The sequence below is a fragment of the Salvelinus alpinus genome, chromosome 8 (assembly GCF_045679555.1).
Source record: "Salvelinus alpinus chromosome 8, SLU_Salpinus.1, whole genome shotgun sequence".
Classification (NCBI taxonomy): domain Eukaryota; kingdom Metazoa; phylum Chordata; class Actinopteri; order Salmoniformes; family Salmonidae; genus Salvelinus; species Salvelinus alpinus.
In genome coordinates, this window is record NC_092093.1 from 70,449,998 (window position 1) to 70,469,967 (window position 19,970).

General features: G+C 41.6%; 1 protein-coding gene across 6 annotated transcripts; it reads right to left on the bottom strand.

The window, feature by feature from the left end:
* Window positions 1-7,275: 7,275 nt before the first annotated feature.
* Window positions 7,276-19,063, bottom strand: LOC139583624 (uncharacterized). 6 transcript variants are annotated; one of them, XM_071414901.1, is made up of 7 exons: window positions 18,288-18,417; window positions 18,089-18,123; window positions 15,325-15,355; window positions 15,128-15,180; window positions 14,840-14,999; window positions 11,538-11,667; window positions 7,276-9,568 (listed from the first exon to the last, which is right to left on the bottom strand). In XM_071414901.1, exons 4-7 carry the CDS (start codon window positions 15,145-15,147, stop codon window positions 9,348-9,350), a joined length of 531 nt encoding a protein of 176 aa, XP_071271002.1. In that variant the 5' UTR covers window positions 15,148-15,180; window positions 15,325-15,355; window positions 18,089-18,123; window positions 18,288-18,417; the 3' UTR covers window positions 7,276-9,347. The 6 variants fall into 6 exon arrangements, with proteins under 6 accessions (XP_071271002.1, XP_071271005.1, XP_071271003.1 ...); XM_071414904.1 differs by having other exon boundaries at window positions 18,089-18,120; window positions 18,288-18,378; XM_071414902.1 differs by lacking the exons at window positions 18,089-18,123; window positions 18,288-18,417 and adding an exon at window positions 18,796-19,063.
* Window positions 19,064-19,970: the final 907 nt, after the last annotated feature.

Here is a 19,970-nt window from a genome sequence, read left to right on the forward strand (position 1 = left end):
AATTACCACAGAGCAAGAGGTATTGCTGCTATATTTGCTGTAGTCCTACTCTGGTGGGTGCCAATAATGTAGTAATCAAACCAAGACTAGAGCATAGTCCTACTTCTGACCTAACAAGAGCATTGAGTCTATAACTAACACGATGAACCACATTACTCCTCCATTTCATTAAGATGTCTGGAGTTGTCATTAAGTATTGTGTTGTCTTTGCAGGATCTGTCTTCGACTTAACAATAAGATAATATCCAAACAACCTCTCTATTGTTCACTGTGTTCATCCTCCTTTTATGAATCTCAGACGACTTCACACACAGAAAAGGAGTCTTATCCCAGACAGATTAGATCTATTGTGTTTGGTTGAACGGTGAGGCTGTTGAACGGTGAGGCTGTTGAACGGTGAGGTCGTTATTATGCTTTCAACACTTCGTGTTTATTTGGTACCCGTGCTTCCACTCATATTTTTTTATATATTTTTTTATTTAACCCTTATTTAACTAGGCAAGTCAGTTAAGAACAAATTCTTATTTACAATGACGGCCTACCCTGGCCAAACCCGGCCAAACCCGGCCAATTGTGCGTCACCCTACAGGACTCCCAATCACGGCCGGATGTGATACAGCCTGGATTCGAACCAGGGACTGCAGTGACGCCTCTTGGACTGAGCTGCAGTGCCTTAGACCGCTGCACCACTCGGGAGCGTTGGGTAAACAACAGGGCGTAGTGTGTGTCTGTGGGTGTGGGTGTGTTTTGCAACACAGCCGTTCATCGTGACATTTCCAGCTGACAAGAGAGTGTATTGGTCCACAGATGGTGCTGTAGAAATGCCAATGTAATGGGACTGATTGGAGTAGCTCATCATTCTCCCTCTCTCTCGTAAAACATAACTCACTCTCCCTTCCAACCCTACAGCATAATTTTCTCCCTATCTCCTCCCTTAAACATCATTCTCTTTCACACATTCCTAAAACATCCCTCTCCCTTTCTCATTTGTCCCTACACATCAGTCACTTCTGCACTCGTTTCTTTAAAACCTTCCAATCCATCCAGAATGGGCCTTTCTGCCCCCAGACATGACACAATGAGCACTGATGCATCACCACCATGGCTATGGCTGGCAATGGAGCACAGAATCATGAAGAGACTAGGGGAATATACACACTTATGGACTTAAACAGAAGTATACATGTTCATTCTGTTGTATTGTATTTTATTCAGTTTGAAAGGCCTTGAGATGTCAGACTTGTATAGAAAACAGTGTTTATTATTCACCATTTACTTTTTAAATGTTAATGCTGAAAATAACATTAGCATATTGGAATGGAATAATAGGCACTGAACAATTAATGAAGGTCAGAGGGGTAAAAACAGTCTAATTACTGATAATGTGGTGTTTTGCATCTCGGTAGTCTGTTTCTATTAAAACTGTATACGTATCACAGTATAGTATCAGCTCACAATTAGTTTATAATTGTGCTCAGTCGTTAAAAGGTCTCGGTTGCTTTTAATTCATAAAGGTCAGGCTGGTGGCTTACTATTCCATCTTCCATGTTACTTAACATAGTTTGTTTACATAACGATTCATATCACATCTGGTCTCCAAAGCAATTAAGTCTGAATTTACAGCTTTTAGTTGCATGGCAAGCTCTACATCCCCCCCGAATTCTCTAGTGTCAAACCCTCAGTAGAGACAAACTCTGATTCCACGTTTCCTTTTAATCCGTTAATACCAGCGCTAATGAACAGGCGATAACAGGGCACTCAGGTGTCTGATAAGCTGGAGTAGGAAAAAGGGAGAATGAGAAAACAGAAAGAATAAAGATGGTGGAAGGAAGAGGCTGAGAGAAGATAAATTCAGGATGAGTCACACACACACACACACAAAACATGAACATGCAAGCACACATGCAAACAAACACATGCAAACATACGCCCACACTCAGCTCTTCGGGCACAAGCCTCTTAAAAGCAGCTAGCTATACTTCACTTGAACTTTCCCATCATAAGGCTTACATTAAACAGTCATTATATTATGACAAATGCTATAAACACCGTTAAAAGTGGATGTTGTCTTTTTTAGAACTGACCAGAAGATATATGGAGACTGACATAACACATGCCGCAAGCTGTTACAGTATTCATTGAATGTAGTCGACAGTAGTGTACATACACAGCTACTTACAGTATCCTGTGGTTTATGTCATGGAATGTAAAGTCAGTCAAACCGATGTTAGCTAACGAAATAGCCTTACCCAGATGATACCATTTCAAAATAACTTCTACATTTAGAGTCTGATTGCTCTATTGTACCTCTGAATGATTGCTGTACTGTCGTTGCGTGTACAGTGGCTTGCGTAAGCATTTTTCCTATTTTGTTGCTTTACAACCTGGAATTAAAATAGATTTTTTGGGGGTTTGTATCATTTGATTTACACAACATGCCTACCACTTTGAAGATGCAAAATATTTGTTATTGTGAAACAAACAAGAAATAAGACAAAAAAACTGAAAACTTGAGCGTGCATAACTATTCACCCCCCAAAGTCAATACTTTGTAGAGACATCTTTTGCAGCAATTACAGCTGCAAGTATCTTGGGGTATGTCTCTATAAGCTTGGCACATCTAGCTACTGGGATTTTTGCCAGTTCTTCAAGGCAAAACTGCTCCACCTCCTTCAAGTTGGATAGGTCCTACTGGTGTACAGCAATCTTTAAGTCATACCACAGATTCTCAATTGGATTGAGGTCTGGGCTTTGACTTGACCGTTCCAAGACATATAAATGTTTCCCCTTAAACCACTCAAGTTTTGCTTTAGCAGAATGCTTAGGGTCATTGTCCTGCTGGAAGGTGAACCTCCGTCCCAGTCTCAAATCTCTGGAAGACTGAAACAGGTTCAGAAGAAAAGGACTTGAGTTCTTGTACGTTACCACAATCACACCATTAGTTGTTAATCATTAAACAAACCCCTCTGCCTTTTTTTCTCAAGAGAGTTCTTTCTTCCTGTCAGCACGATGGATGGAGAACCATGCTGGGTGAATGGACAGGGCAATATATCCGGAGAGAAAAATGATTCCGTAAAACAGAGTATGTTACAGTTCCTGATGTCTCTTTGGAAGGAGATCCTCGCCCTGAGCTCGTCTACTTTATTGTCCAGGGACTGAATATTAGCGAGTAATACAAGTACAATCAGAAGCGGTGGATGGTATGCATGCCGCCTGAGTCTGACTAGGGCTGCTTTAGCATACTGCTTTAGCATAGGGTCATTGTCCTGCTGGAAGGTGAACCTCCACCCCAGTCTCAAATGTCTGGAAGACTGAAACAGGTTTTCCTCAAGAATTTCCCTGTATTTAACGGCATCCATCATTCCTTCAATTCTGACCAGTTTCCCAGTCTCAGCTGATTAAAAACATCCCCACAGCATGATGCTGCCACCACCATATTTCCCTGTGGGGATGGTGTTCTCGGGGTAATGAGAGGTGTTGATTTTGCACCAGACAAAGCATTTCCTTGATGGCCAAAAAGCTCAATTTTAGTCTCTTCCGACCAGAGTACCTTCTGCCATATGTTTCGGGAGTCTCCCACATGCCTTTCGGCAAACACCAAACGTGTTTGCTTATTTTTTTCTTTAAGCAATGGCTTTTTTTCTGGCCACATCCATAAAGCCCAGCTCTGTGGAGTGTACAGCTGAAAGTGGTCCTATGGACAGATACTCCAATGTCCGCTGTGGAGCTTTGCAGCTCCTTCATGGTTATCTTTGGTCTCTTTGTTGCCTCTCTGATTAATGCCCTCCTTGCCTGGTCTGTGAGTTTTGGTGGGCAGCCCTCTCTTGGCAGGTTTGTTGTGGTGACATATTCTTTCCATTTTTTAATAATGGATTTAATGGTGCTCCGTGGGATGTTCATAGTTTCTGATATTTTTTTATAACCCAACCCTGATCTGTACTTCACAACTTTGTCTCTGACCTGTTTGGAGAGCTCCTTGGTCTTCATGGTGCCACTTGCTTGGTTGTGCCCCTTGCTTAGTGGTGTTGCAGACTCTGGGGCCTTTCAGAAAAGTTGTATATATACTGAGATCATGTGACAGATCATGACACTTAGACTTTATTTAACTAATTATGTGACTTCTGAAGGTAATTGGTTGCACCAGATCTTATTTAGGGGCTTCATAGCAAAAGACATATGCACGCACCACTTTTCAGTTTTTTTTTTTTGGAATTTTTTGAAACAAGTTATTTTTTTCATTTCACTTCACCAGTTTGGACTATTTTGTGTATATACATTACATGAAATCCAAATAAAAATCTATTTAAATTACAGGTTGTAATGCAACAAAATAGGAAAAACGGCAAGGGGGATGAATAATTTTGCAAGGCACTGTATGTGCTTGCTGTACCTACATTCCTGTGACGCAAGGGGAAGGCATTAAGTGTCTATTGGCAGGTTGTCTGAGGAGAACACTGTGATTTAATGAATAGGGAGATGAGGACAAACTCTTCATATTACTGCTGTTGCATATCACATACTTAAGCCAATACATTTCTGTGAGTGTGTGTGTGTTTCAAAAGTCAATCAATTGTTGCCCAGACCAACAGAGCTGACAGGAGTTTGGCTGGCCATCTCTTAGTTTAGCGTGTTTGTGTGTACAGTATGCGTGTGTGTGCGTGCCTGCTGTTCATTTCCAAAGCAGAACGATTACTGCAAATTAAGCAATTACTGAAAATGTAGTGCCGCTGACAGGCTAATAAGGAAATTTTGGTTTGTATTTTGACAAGTTGGACTTTAATTGATCTTTGCATCAGACATTAGCTCAAATATCAGTTTGTTGCGAGAGGGGAAAAGTTATATTGTTCCTGCACAGTGAAATAACATCTTAAACCGTTTAAAATATTATCTTTAGTCATGGTACTCATGGGCGTCCCCAACTGAAATTATTTAGGGGAGAAGAAAAATAACAAAAACCTCTGAACACTTTATCCATCCTCACCCCTGGCAGGAATGTGCTCTCGTGCGGAATTAAAAAGCACAAGGTGTGGTATTTCCATGGATGCCAAATACCTCTCCAAAAATACTTGACATTTGATAGGTACCTTAGGCAGGGTATTCGAGAGCAATACCCTATCCTGAGCCCCAATGACAAAAACAAAACCTAATCTTAATTTGAATTCATGTCTCTGTAATTATTCATTGATTCTCAAGCTGTCAATGATTCTCCGAGGATTTATACAAATGTCATGTGCGGAGCTGTGTGGTGGGGAGGTGTAAGACTACTCTGCATCTCAAATGGCAACCTATTCCCTTTATAGTGCACTACTTTTCACCAGGGTCCATACGGCTGTGGTCAAAAGTAGTACACTATGTAGGGAATAGTTTGACATTTGAGACATAGCCTATATCTAATATCCCTCCTTAAAACCCCAACTGAAATAGCCTCACAACTCCCATGTGTCACCTTTTAATGTATTGCTTATGAAAGAAATGTCACATTTAGTGAGTATGGATTGCAGACATGAATTTCTTACAACGTAAACATTTCACCTGAACTGAACATATTATTTTTCATGTGGGAGTCAGTGTGGTGTACTGCTGAGGTGACAAGCACAAACGACCTTCCCCGCCTCGTGTCAGACTGTGTGTGTGTGTCTGTGTGTACGTCCAATTATGCATGTAGGTGTTTTTTTCCAAAACTCATATTCCCTTCTATGTGCATATCTCCAGCTCCAACCCAAAGTTCTCAGGAAGAGGAATCAGAAACATTGAAGTCGTGGCCTTGAGTGTCTGTCTGAAACACAATCTAGTGCAGGACTGTGAACTGTAATGTTGAGGCTTTTCAGCCCTGAGGAGGGCCTTAATTAAAGTGATGCTACACTGCCTCACATTTAGACAAGGACAAACACAGCATACACAACTAATTTAGCTCTACACCTACGCTACCTAACATTGATTAATGTGAATTGTCAACTAGATGAGATGAATATATAAAATAGCCAAGGGCAATATGTCGTATTCAGAACCTGGGAGAGGAAAGACAACTTAATCTATGTTAGGAAACCTTGAGATAGATATCAGTGGCATGCAATTCGTTTCTAGCTACACTGCTTGTTTGTAAAGTTTCCAACTGAAAAAGTGTAACTTCTTTTCATACATATGGAATTAGTAAGAGGTGTGTTTGAATATGTGTGTGTAGCCCTTTTAGGGGCATTTATTTGTCCTGCCAATTAAAAAGAAATCATTGAGTGCAGGCAGCAGTGGCATCGTGCGCTGGGTGAAACTATCACTGCCACCCACGCCTCTGGGAACGGCATTGTCTGTTTACCATTTACTAGTCACTATAGTTAGCAGTCACCCACCCACCCACGCACCAACACACACCCACCAATAAATAGTCTACTGTTTTCAAACCCACTGATCCTGAATAATATGAGCAATCTAAAGCCAATCTGATTAGAATTAGCTCTATCCGTCAAGAGGAAAATAAAACATATGCCAAAAACCATAATATAAACTAGCCCTGAGAAACATGGTCAACAGTTGGTGCCTGTAGACTAGGCTACTACCTGCCAGAGACCCTGACAGTGGCTTGGTTGAAATCAAACAGAGCAATACCTCCCCCTAGTGGCTCAAAAATATCACCACTGGTTGAGGGGGAATTGTGGACAGGAACAAAGGGTGTAATTTCAGACTGCAATTAGGGGAATTTCTTGATATCAAGTTTCACCCATAGAGGAGGTGTCATAATACCCATAAAACCTCAAACAGGGGAATGGTTCCAATCATTTTTCCACCATTAATTTTCCCAACAGGGGATTTTAGAAACGTTTAAAATAAGGGCTGTTTCGTGTAGGCTTACCCTGGGTGACATTTTGATAACCATGTAAATCAGACAAGGTGACTTTTATCAAATCATCTGCGTTGAAAAACCATCAGTCTCATAACACTGGAATTGACAAATGGCAGTCACCAAAGGGAGTTTACAGATATCAAGAAATCACTATATCAGCTTTTTTGGGGGGAGGGGGGACAAAACACTGTCAAGTTTAAAATACGTTGGAAACCCATTTAACTGCAAAAGTTTTTTTTTTATGTGCACTACGTCATCACGCACAGACATTTATCCATAAGTCAATTTGATGGAAACTTCTCTGGTGGGAAAATGTGCATATTGTTTTTATGGGGATATTAGAATATCCGCAGTAAAATCAGTCACCAATTGGATGGAAACCTAGCTACAGTGAAAAAATGTATTTGCGCTGTGAAAAGACAAACACCAGAAACGAGATATGAATATAATCATATGTTTAATGTACAATTGATTAATCCCCAAAATGTATGAATACCCAACAAAAAATCAAGTCTCAGAAATGCAGAATCAAACTGGGTTAAACTCCCCATAATGCATGTGGCAAGGTTATGAATCTGGGACGTACACACACTGATTTGTCACCACAAAATGGAAGATTATCATATCATATAACAATATAATTTAAAGTCATTTTAAACTCATCGGCAACCTTTCTATTCTATGCTTAAAGTTATGTTTCAAATGGGTCTCTAGATTACTTCTCTAAATGACTTCCTCCAAGTTCCCACTGTATTCTTTACTACACATTTTACAACATTGTTATTGTTTGTTTGTCTTTGTAAACACACCAAAAACCTCTGTTGAAAGGTCATCATGATCAGGCCTGTTAGCTCATCCATTTACAGCCAAGGGAAGGAAGGAACCAGATAGTTGGGATACTAACAGTTCGTCTCAATAATATCTCCTTAAGTGTGCACTCGTTCACTACTTGCTACAAATCTAAAAGCATTGGATTGGTGGAGGCATGGGCTAGTGGGAGTTTCCACCAACTTAGAGCAGTCATTTTCTTCAAATCAGTGAAGGGTAATGAACAAATGCACACTTTGGGAGGAAGGAGATTTAGAGTAAAGGTATTGGGACAGTGACACATTTGCTGTTGTTTTGGCTCTGTACTCCAGCACTTTGGATTTGAAATGATACAATGACTGAAGTTAAAGTGCAGACAGTCAGCATTAATTTGAGAGTATTTTCATCCACATCGGGTGAACCGTTTAGAAATGACAGCACTTTTTGTATATAGTCACCACATTTTAGGAGACCCAACATATTGGGACTATTTCACTTATATGTGTATTAAAGTTGTAAAAAGTTAAGTATTTGGTCCCATATTCACAGCATGCAATGACTACATCAAGCTTGTGACTACACATTTGTTGGATGCATTTGCTGGTAGTTTTAGTTGTGTTTCAGATGATTTTGTGCCCAATAGAAATGAATGTTAAATAATGTATTGTGTCATTTTGGAGTGGATGAAAACAGCCTAAAGCTGACAGTCTGCACTTTAACCTCAGTCATTGTTTCATTTCAAATCCAAAGGATTACAGAGTCAAAACAACTCAAATGTGACACTGTCCCAATACTTTTGAAGCTCACTGTAATTGGGACATAGTCTGTGGGGTTACAGTAAATGCATTGAATGGATATGACTACGGAATTTTCCTAACTACATGACCTGACTAGAAAAACACTGGACCCTAGTTAAACTTTAAGGTCCAAAGTTTTTGGCCAGGAAAAAAACTCCTGGCCCCTGGAATGACACAATAACAGAACATTTATGACATAAGAATAGCCAAAATGGCATAACCAAGCCACTGACAGAGTGAAGAGGGGATGGAGCTCCAATGGACTGAAGATGTTAGCGATCATTATTGTTCTGTGACTGTACAATAATCATCACATTCAACCACTACATTTTTCCAACATGGTTCATTCATCCGGTAGATTTCTTGGAAATGCATCGATCTCTCTCAATCTCTAAGGCAAATGCTGTTGGATGTTACAGATAAAGGCCTGAAGAATAGTCTTTTTTTAAATCAGTTCTGAGAAGGTGCTTAGTATAGAACTCTGATGGGGACACTGGAATGGGTGTCTGGACACAGCACTAAAGGCCGTCATTGGACTCATTGGATATTGGACGTTATTGTTGCCTTTATCCTCTCCACTGCTGGCTGTTGTGTAAATCTCTCCCTCTAGCCCTCTCTCTCTTCTTCCCATGATGCAGTGGGGTGTTCCAGAGGGAAGAGTTGTCCAGCAGTCAAACTCCACAACATTATATCTTATTATTTATCATATTCTTCATCACAGCAAATCCCTTTCAAACAGTAGAAAATAGAAAACTGTTTTAAAACCTAGAAAACCAAAACAACAGCCTGCCCTCCCGGTTTAGTGAGTGAGCATAGCTGGCAGGGATCGCTGAGGTGAGAAGGCAGGGAGGAGGACAGCACTTGGAAAGGCGGTAAAGAGTCAGTCGGCATCAGGGTTTGTGATTGGTCTAGCTGGGTCGGTCCTCCGAGTGTGATTGGCTGGAGTTGATAGGGCCCTCATGCCGGTTGGGGCTGGGGGTGTATGGAGGCGGGGCTTCGCTGATGATGCTAGCAGAGTCTCCACCCTCAGAGAGAGGGGGAGGGAGAAGGGCGTGGTGGGAGGGGCGAGAAGTGTCCATGGCATCGCTCTGGGCAACCTCGCTATACGGAGGAGGTTTCAGGTCATCAGCTGTGGGGTCAGAGGTTAGAGGTTAATAAGCAGAAATACAGAGCGACGCCATGAACATCTGTGTGCAGTCTAAAGAAAAAAGAAACTGTAAAGAATGTTGCGATGGTCGGCAAACATTCTTAAAACTCAGTCTCCAACAAATGCTGGACATCGTTTTTAATTTAAGCAAATAAATGCTGGCCGCTTATAAGCGCCGGGTGAAAAAAGTGAAATGACTCATGCACAAATTTGGCTCGTCTGCTCCAGTAGAATGTCACAGCATTGCCACCTGGTATCAAATGATTGATCCCTGCATGTCAAAACACAAGTCTGTCTGTAAGCAGCGGGAAAAAAAGATCCGTTCTCCCCTTTTGTAACATTTGCAGTGCGTTCTAAATGCAACCACTGTCTTAAATATTTCACAGGGCTACTGGTGACAGAACGTACTAATTACAGTAGCTGTAGAGAAACTTCCACACCTCGAGTGATATTAAACGCCAGCCTCCCATACGTACCGGCCAACTCGGCAGTTGAAACAAATAAATGTCTGGGTTATTAATAGAAGTTTTACAGTACTTTGGAATAAAAAAAATAGTGTACACACAACTTCTACATACCTCTATCTGGCATTGTCCTAGAGAATATAGTTTGAGAGATCATAGGAGGAAGTAACCACTTAACACTCATATCCTCCCCTACCACATCCTGTTACTGTTCAGTGAGCTGGTGCTGATCAGATGCTGATCTTGGGTCAGTTTAGCATTTTGCCCACTCAGGGTTAAGGTTAGAATTGGGGGAGGGGGAACTGATTCTAGATCTGTACCTAAGGGAGACTTCACTCCTGAGCGCTAGAACGCCGTGCAACAACCCAGTGACAGGAGAACACGCTAGCCACGCAGGAGGGGGGAATAATAAGGTACTTTTGACAGTGTATTTATGACAAGGGAAGGGACAGTACCAGGACCAGTGTGTGGGTTTAACACTGACATCAGTTACATGTGTGAGTGGAGAAGGCTCTGTGATCATGGAGAGATCTGAGGGGTAAAGGTGTCTTTGATGCAGCACACACACATTCACTGAGGGTGAGTGATCTAAGCACTAAAGATCTAAGTGACAGTACAGCCAAGCAGGGAAGTCCTCATTCATTTTAAAACGGGGCTACCAGAGCTCGGTTCCTTTACATCTTGCCTGCTACTGTAGTCAGGAACCACTGGTGGCAATAGTGACTGGGATATGAGGGAAAGAACACTCCCTTTTTGAATGTGACGAAGACCATGCTGTTAGAAATAATGATGTAATTGTGTCACTAAAGAGCGCTTCTGGGAAGAGCAAACAATGAGTCATTTTTTGTATCAAGCTCCTGTGTTATGGCTGGATGTGCGTAATCACTCCTTTCAACAGGGTAAGATGTTGTATCTTTGGCAGCAGTGTGGCTGTGACGGGCCTAAAACAAGCCTTTTGGCAGTGGTACCAGATGGCCAGCCAAGCAGTGCTATTATACTGGGAGATGTGTGCTTTTTCTCTCCTGGGTTGTGTTCACTAGGGACCAAACGAAGGAAACAGACAGAAACGGGGAGGGACTACTTCGACTTGTCCAGTAGGGAACTTGTTGTTGCAAAATGTTTTCTGTTCCAAAACATGTTGAACGGTATACACTAATGAATATAACCCTGTTTGTCCCTGTGGTCTGTAAGGCTGCTGCCTCAAGGCTCAAGACCTCAGCACCAGGATGGCTGAATGAACAACCCCTCTGAAGGAGTTAGCTAAGTGAGCAAAACATAGTGGTGAAGACAGGCTTAAGGTAGCCTTATTAAGTAGCTCCAATGCAATCTTGAGTAGGCTGTAGTACTTGTGAGAGATAAAAGCCATCAACTCTAAGTGTAATGTTAGCCCCTTCTTTAGATAAGACATGTACGACTTTAAGTGGTGTTTCTATGACCAATTTCCTGCAGTTTTGTCTCGTCACCTAACCATATCCTGTATGTGTTACCTCCAGAGACGGCTTCGTATGGTGGAGGCATGTCCATGTGAGAGAAGGATGCTGCCGGGGGGAGAGAGGTGGAAGGCTCGCCCACTGACTCCTCATCCTGAACCCCATACCAACTGGGCCAGATAGACGTCTGAGAGAGAGAGAGCGAGAGAGCGAGAGAGCGAGAGCGAGAAAGAGAAAGAAAAGGAATTAATACCACACACACACACACACACACTTTCATTCTCAACTGGAGTGTGATGATAAACACAAGCTAAACAGAAGCAAAAGCTCACTAGTGGCCAAAAGACAGAATCTTCACCCTGCATCTCCCCGTCTCTCTCCCTCCCTCTCAAGCGGCACCCTAAATGGCTCACTATTCCCGATATAGTGCACTACTTTTGACCAGAGCCATCTGGGCCCCAGTCAAAAGTAATGCACTTTATAGGGAATAGGGTGCTATTTGGGACGCACCCAGTCTCTGGTCTCCCCCTGGCCTGTCTCCAGAGCCCTTCAGGGAGGCTGCTGCCTGCCTGCTGGAGTTATGGATGGCTCGGGGGCCTCCTTGCTGAACATTCCATTACAATCTAAACAGGGAGTATCATGCTTTAGACTAGAAGACTGAAAGAGGAGATGGGGTGGCAAACAAAAAAGAAAAGTAGGTTGAGGTGAGCTAGAGAGGGGTTGTACTAAAGCAGTGAGGCAGTAAAGGCTTGGAATGGAGTGCAAAAGATCATTCAAGCTCACTCACTGGGGTGTGGCTGAAAAGAACCAGGTGGAATCACAGGGTTAGAACACTCAGCTTTACCTGGGTTCTGTTCCGAGCACAGCTACATTCTGACTGACATTCTAATTCTTACATTCTAGTTAGGTATGTTAACGGTTAACTGTTAATGGGCGAAAACTATATAAATGCTTATTGGTCTATAGGTTAATTTGCATCATTTAGTGGAATTAAAATTGGCACGTGTATTTTTGTTTGTCGCCATGCATCTTACTTATCACATGCTCACAGCATAGGGAGCCTAGTTTGAAGAGCGGAATAGCCTATCACCTGTTCTCAAAAAGCTAGTACTGGAGTGAAACGTGCTTTTGTAAGCCCAGTCATTGCGCAACAAATAATCATGAATGAAAATCGAGTGTTAAAAACAGTTGATGACCACAATTAAAAATAGCTACTATTTTTATTTCTCAATCAACTCCCGTTTATTTTGAACAGTGCTTTCTCACGAATTGCATTTTGGCGAATATTTGAAAACAACGTTTACATTACAGGAGTTGGATGTTCAATAATAGGCTATAGCCTTTTGACTGTAAGGTGATAGGCTTGCTATTGTTGCATGTTTCCATTCTAATTACAAATGTCTGTGTATGCATGCATAGTAGTTTCTGTTGGTCACGTCATGTTACTGCTTAGATTTTTTTTAACCGTTTGTTGCCCAGTTAATGAGTCGGTGGTAAAATTGACCAAAATGTGCATCCCTAATTCTAATTCCAGCCTAACAGAACTGTAAGGTTTGCTCATCCTGTACAAAAATCTCCAGTTATTTGAACTTGGCTTCCTTGTAGAACCGTTTCATTTAGAGTCCAGATACACTAACAATCAAAAACAGAACAGGCTTCTGTTCAAACCACATGTTCAAATCAGATCAAAGGCAGAGATACTAAAGCAGATACAGTAGTGTCATTACTGGGGAGAGCTTCCAAGAAGAGCTAGCTAGTAGCTGGAATCTCCCGTTAACGACTACAGACCTCATTCTTAGAATTGGGGCATTTCCGCCATGAGAAAGCTACGCTATAAATAGCTTAAAAAAATTCACCTGAAAGACAAGGGGAACTTATAGTAATTCAGTAAAGGAAAGGCAGGGACCGTAATAAAGCACAACTGTTATGGTGTGCATGTTGACATTTCAATGCACCTATCCGGTGTTTGTAACAATAAAAAAGGAGACTACTTGCTCTGAGTAGCCTAACAACTTGGGGCCCTGACAAACTTTGAGACACTTGTTTGAGTAACATAGCATTTGCAGTGCTCTAGTCACGTAACAGTGCTCTTTCTATCCAGTCAATCAGAAGGATATAGACCTAGGCCAGGATAGTATGGAACCGTTCTGAGCGCTATTAAAAGGGACAGCAGAGGAGTCGGAGAAAGAGATGTTGAATTTGTTCCCTCATAGATCGTTTGAGCCGGGTTTTGATTCATGGAGATTACTTCCAGGTGTTCTACGAAGAGCTGTTAAAACATGTTCTAAGAACCTCCGCAGAACACAAAGGCAGAACGTACTGGAAGTAGGGCTGATGTCAGTTTCTATAACGCAACCTTGGTTTTGAAGTCTTCTCCTAGACTTGTCTATGAAAACATCAAAGTCACGGGTCACTGGTTCTAGAGATATTAGTCCACAGAGGACAATAAAACCACAACAGATGGTAACACTTGGTGTTTAGGGAGAAGTCCCTGGCCAGTACAACAAAGGAATGCAGAAGTTCCATGAATGTCACTTTGAAAAGTCCGGGAAACAAGATGTATAGAGTGGTGTCCATCTTAGCTGTTCCTATTGGCTTAGAGACTTTCACAGGCTTGGGTTAGATTTTACAAGTGCTGGACAGTCTCCGGTAGAAAAACCTACCCCAACATTGGCTCTCACACATTCATTGTAGCCCATGCACTGCTTCACAAAGCCATGAGACCTTCCAGAGCCCTGACGTTTCAGCAAGGGCACCGTCTCACACACAAACTCACCCGTACGTGCACACAAACAAACACAAACACAGACACTACTGATACACACATACATGAGCATACACACCTACTAAACAAAGAGTCAACCTGCTGTTAAACACCACAAGACTGGTGGAAAGCTGAGTAATCGACACAGTGAGAAAGCCTCCCATTCTCAGTCATTCAGAGTGAAAGTAACTCATCTAAAACCACAAGCACTTTCAGGAACACAAACTGCCTACTCACCAACACACCAACTCACAAACCTCTGAAAGGGCAACCTTAGCAACCCTCCTGACCTCTTCTTCTTTACTCAGAGTCAATATGATATGCTTCCCTGCGCATGACTGGAACAAAACAATGTGATTCTAGTCTCTGAAAAACCTGAATTAGTAGGTCTGCATCTCAATTTATTTCTCAGAATGTGTGCCCGAGAACCATGTTGCAGACAGGATGCCACCCCCCCCCCCCCCCCCAAACCTAGTCAAATTGGTTGCTAATTGGTATACAATTACTTGTACATAATCAGCCTTGTATTGTGTCCATCCATGGCCTTGGTTTGATGCCCCAATAACAAAAATGTCGAAGAACCACTGCTACTTACATTCGGTCTCTCACACGTCTGATGCAGATAGGCCCTCCCTCCCACGATGACTATCTGGGCATTACGAGGGTTGTTGAGGTACGCTGCCAGCTGTCTCTGACGTGAGCGGTACCAGCACACGTAGAAGAAGATCTTGATAATGATGAATACGATGACCACTCTGAAGGTAAACAGAAAGGAGAGAGAAGTAGCAGCAATAATATCTTATGCTGAAGTTAATGTTGTTCACATTGTAATTCTGTCCATCAAATCCTACTGCATCGTGTGAATTACTAGCTAGCTACTTACATGTACCAGTACAACTCCATATTGAGATCACTAGTTGCAGGGTATCATGGTCCCTGAAACACAAAACCAAAGCAGTGTTTAGACATTTCCAGAGGCACAGCCCACTGTGTGTGTTCTTCTAAAACAAGATGACAGAGAGAATTTGTTTACTGTAAACCCAAATGGAAAAGTCAGAATGGTAACCATAGCTACGTCACCTCTGTGAAGAATAAAGGAGTCCCGTTCAATCTGCAAGACACACGTGGCACAACGTGAGTAACAGTTCAACATCCGATCCAAGGGATGTTGTGTGCTTTTAAACACCATTAACTCGTGGGAGAGGCACTTCAAACTACAGGCTGTTATTTACTCCTCCAACCATGGAGCTGGCCAGCCAAGTAAAACTCAACTCCACCATGTACTTCACATCAACGGAGTTGAGCGGAGATGAGACTGTGCGTACTGTATCTCCGACTACACTGAGTCGCCGAAGGTCCATACTTCTTAACAGGACAATTCCACCACTTTATAACCAGTTAATAAGCTATTATTACACTGAGTATATAAAACATTAGGAACATCTGCTCTTTCCATGACATAATGACCAGGTGAAAGCTATGATCCCTTATTGATGTCACTTGTTAAATGAATTCAAATCAGTGTAGATGAAGGGAGGAGACAGGTTAAAGAAGGATTTTTAAGCCTTGAGACAATTGAGACATGGATTGTGTGTGTGCCATTCAGAGGGTGAATGGGTAAGACAAAATATTTAAGTGCCTTTGAACAGGTTATGGTAGTAGGTGCCAGGCGCACCGGTTTGAGTGTGTCAAGAACTGCAGTGTTGCTGGGTTTTTCACACAACAGTTTCCCGTGTGTATCAAGAACGGTGCACTACCCAAAGGACATCCAGCCAACTTGACAACTGTGGGAAGCATTGGAGTCAACATTGGCCAGCATCCCTGTGGAACGCTTGACATCTTGCCCCGAATAATTGAGGCTGTTCTGAGGGCCTAAGGGGTGCATCTCAATATTAGGAAGGTGGTCCTAATGTTTTATACACTCAGTGTATGTCGTAATAGATGTAAAAACTATTTACAAAAATTAAACGATATTCGACAAACAATGGACAATAGGCAAGAATTCTACAAAAACAGCAGTGATCAAATACATTTTCACTAAAATGTCAATAATGTAGTCATCAAAATACATAAATCATTTGAAAACATGAATGTGGAAGTTGTTAAAAATCGAAATACTGTATATTATGATATTTACGTGATAGGAGCCCAAATGTAATGTAAGTGCCGTGCTTAGAACGTTCAATTCTGCGAGACAGTCTTTTTTATGAAACCCATGAAATCGGTGTGTTGATGTGTTCAAATTTGCTCTTTGGTAGAGTGGGGAATACCCATCGCAGAGTAAGATCGATGTGACATTGTATTGCCAACAAGTATGGGAAAGTCCTGAGGTTTTACGTTCATCAGATGTCATTGGACTGAAATATAAAGGTAAAATGTTTCCCCTTCGGTCATTCAGAAGTTTTCAGAGACACATAAAAAAACCTAGCATATCACCAAGTAGAACTTCGTAGCTACATTTTGGTGTATGGGTTATTAGGGATTGGCACCACCCTTTTTCATGATGAGATGCTAGCTAGCTGTGAGAGGGGGTGTTTGTTGGCTTGACGCCATTCGCTGAAGTAACGCTCTTGGTGAGAGGCAGCACTGCTCTGCAGCGTCTGTATTGTGCCAGCAGCGAATTTTGTGTTTGATGGTTTTATTAATTCTACCAGAATGCAGTGGTTACAGCCCTACAATCGATAAAAACATCGCTAAATACCAGTGAATTGAAAATGTGTTCCATCTATCTTTAAACAAAAAAATAAATAATTGTTTACCTTTATTTAACTGTGCAGGTTACTACCAGGCAAATCACTGTCTCGTTCAAGGATAATTATTTGCTGTAAACAATGCAGTTTATCCTCCCATCACTAGAGTAACTCATCAACACCAAACATAACAATGTAAGCCAACTCAGGTTTATGCTTACCTTAGAAGTAAGCCACAGTATTATTAGCAAATATTCATGCTTTTTGCAAAACAAAGTTTGTAACAACTTATGAAATTAGAATGCAACTTTTCATACTACTTTATGCAAATGAGTTAGTGAATAGCAAAGTTCCATTCACTTCAATGGTATTTGTTTTTAGCCTAATCGTCACCAGTGTGGAAGAACTTGACTGGCCTACACAGAGCCCTGACCTCAACCCCATCGAACACTTTTGGGATGAATTGGAATGCCGACTGCAAGCCAGGCCTAATCGGCCAACATCAGTACCCGACCTCACTAATGCTCTTGTGGCAAGTCCCTGCAGCAATGTTCCAACATCTAGTGGAAAGCCTTCCCAGAAGAGTGGAGGCTGTTATAGCAGAAAAGGGGGGACTCCATATTAATGCCCATGACTTTGGAATGAGATGTTCGACGAGCAGGTGTCCACATACTTTTGGTCATGTAGTGCATGACCACCCTACCTTAAATAATTAGTCTTAAATTACTGTCAGTAGACCTATGTATTCCATACTGCCTCATTAGCATATTAAGTGCCACATTTCCATAATATTGCAGTTTCATTTAATACATTTTACTTTTACTTGAATCAATTATGTGTTCTACATCAGCCTTGAAAATGTCCAAACAATATGACTAAACTATCTTGAGATATTGGACAAAACGTGTTCAAATTAAGAATTTGGTGCCATTATTGACTTGGGATTAACATTGACCAGTCTGCGACCTTTTGAATATTTTCTGTTCACTTGAATTTCTTTTTCTCCCAGCAATGGTAAGTCCTATCCTCATGAAATAAAGTGTTCTCTGTTCCTGAGAAGCTTCTCAATAACATAGAATACATGAGTAAAACACCAGAACCACTGTTTCATTTTGACTCCTAACACCCTAGTTATATAGATGAAAATGACCGACCATAATTTATTGTATTCGTCATCTCAGGGATCCTGCTGAAAAAACGTAACAGAGAAGCAATTTCTGGTTTTGCTCATCACTAAACAGTCAATAGACATGAAATCATACAATTACACTAAAACTGTTTAGGACATAAGTAAATACTTTATAATAACGACGCAAATGTAGAAAGTGTCGGAGTTGACCTTTAAACCCTTACCGTGTACTTGTCCCTCTGTAGTTGCGTGTATTTGTTTGCTGAAATCTATACTTTTTAATAAAACGTTAAACAAATACAACCACGGACTGTTTCCTCATATCGACTGACAGCGGGTGACTCAATGTAGTCGGAGGAAGTACACTCCGCCCACTCTCGTCTCTGTGAACACTAACGTTACATCGTGGAGTTGCGTTTTACTTGGCTAGTAACGTAACTAGCTAGCCTGTCAACTATTAGAAAGCACAGCGAGTTATACAAACAAAAACGGCCAGCTAGCTAGCAAATCAAAAACAGTCTAAAGTATCTAACGTTAGCTAGGTGTTAGATTTATAATCTAGTGAGGACAGTTCGCTAGCAAGGACGTATTACAAGGCAAGGGTACTAGCTAGTTAGCTAATGTAGCTACTAATTAGACTAGCTAGCTAACGTTTGCTAGTCAGTTGTTTACGTCGTGCTAGCTAATAGTAAACTTAGTTAATTCGCTAAACAGAACTAATAAATTACTTACCGTATCAGTGGAGTATATCACCCAGGCTTGTCATTATGTTTTCATTTCAGCTGTGGCTTGCAGGACATTTTCGAATGTTAGCCAGCTAGCTTTTGCTTAGCGTGAACAACAATTTATTCAAACGCTGTCTAGTGTAATCAGCATGCTGAGGTAATCCACTGACTACTTGTCAATTTCCAAAGTTTATTTTCCCTACAAACATTGCGATTTAAACATTTGTAAGACCGTAAAACGAAAGCAAAGAGTGGTAGCTTCTTCTATAAAGTATTATGGCAGACTACACCTATTGGTGTATTGCTGCCACCTACTGTATGGGGGACCCAAAATCATACAAAAGACCAAAAATACATTTTAAAAACACCTCACACCCCACTCCTTCAGTGACAGTCCAAATCACATCCATGAACAGGCTCGGGTGCCTGTGAGGTTGGAACATTAATTGACAGGATTCCTTGGAATGCCTCTGCAGGAAAATCCTTGAGTCCCAAAAAAGGTTCAGCGCAATCCCAATGATGCCTATTTTCTCAGATTCCCTCTGTTTGTGCTCTGCAGTTGATAACCAATGCAATAAACTCTACAAAGTTTACCTCCTTAACATGCAACATGTCAGAATCCCTCTTTTGACAAGGAATATAATCTGGTGTCTACTCCTACTACCATTACTTCTTCAACTTCACCCCATTCTTCCACTCTTCTCACCAGCTCTGGATAGAATCTACATTTACATTTACATTTAAGTCATTTAGCAGACGCTCTTATCCAGAGCGACTTACAAATTGGACAGCCCTTATTCTTGCTACATCCGTCTCCTTCACCCTAACAGGACACTTCAGAAATTCGGGTGCATGTTCACCACCACAACTGCAGCATTTAGCCTCAGCTGGCATATGATATATATACCTGGCACATGACCAAATATTTTGCATTTATAACACTGCATGGGTTTGGGCATGAAATCTCTCACAGGGAATCTCATAAAACCCAAATAAACGTGAAAAGGAAGGGGGAGACTCGTCATCAGAAAACTGTGGAACGGATACAGTGGGCTTCCTCACTCCATCCACCACGCTCTCGATAGCCAATGTGAGCAAGACCTTTAAACAGGTCACAAAGCCGCGAGGCCAGACGGATTACCAGGACGTGTACTCAAAGCATGCGCGGACCGACTGGCAAGT

Coding starts and splice junctions, on each gene's coding strand:
- LOC139583624 (XM_071414902.1), bottom strand. CDS start 15,147: ATGGAGTTGTACTGGTACAT. Junction 11,668..14,839: donor AGACGTGTGAGAGACCGAAT/GTAAGTAGCAGT, acceptor TCTCTCTCTCAG/ACGTCTATCTGGCCCAGTTG. Junction 9,569..11,537: donor ATACGAAGCCGTCTCTGGAG/GTAACACATACA, acceptor CTGACCCCACAG/CTGATGACCTGAAACCTCCT.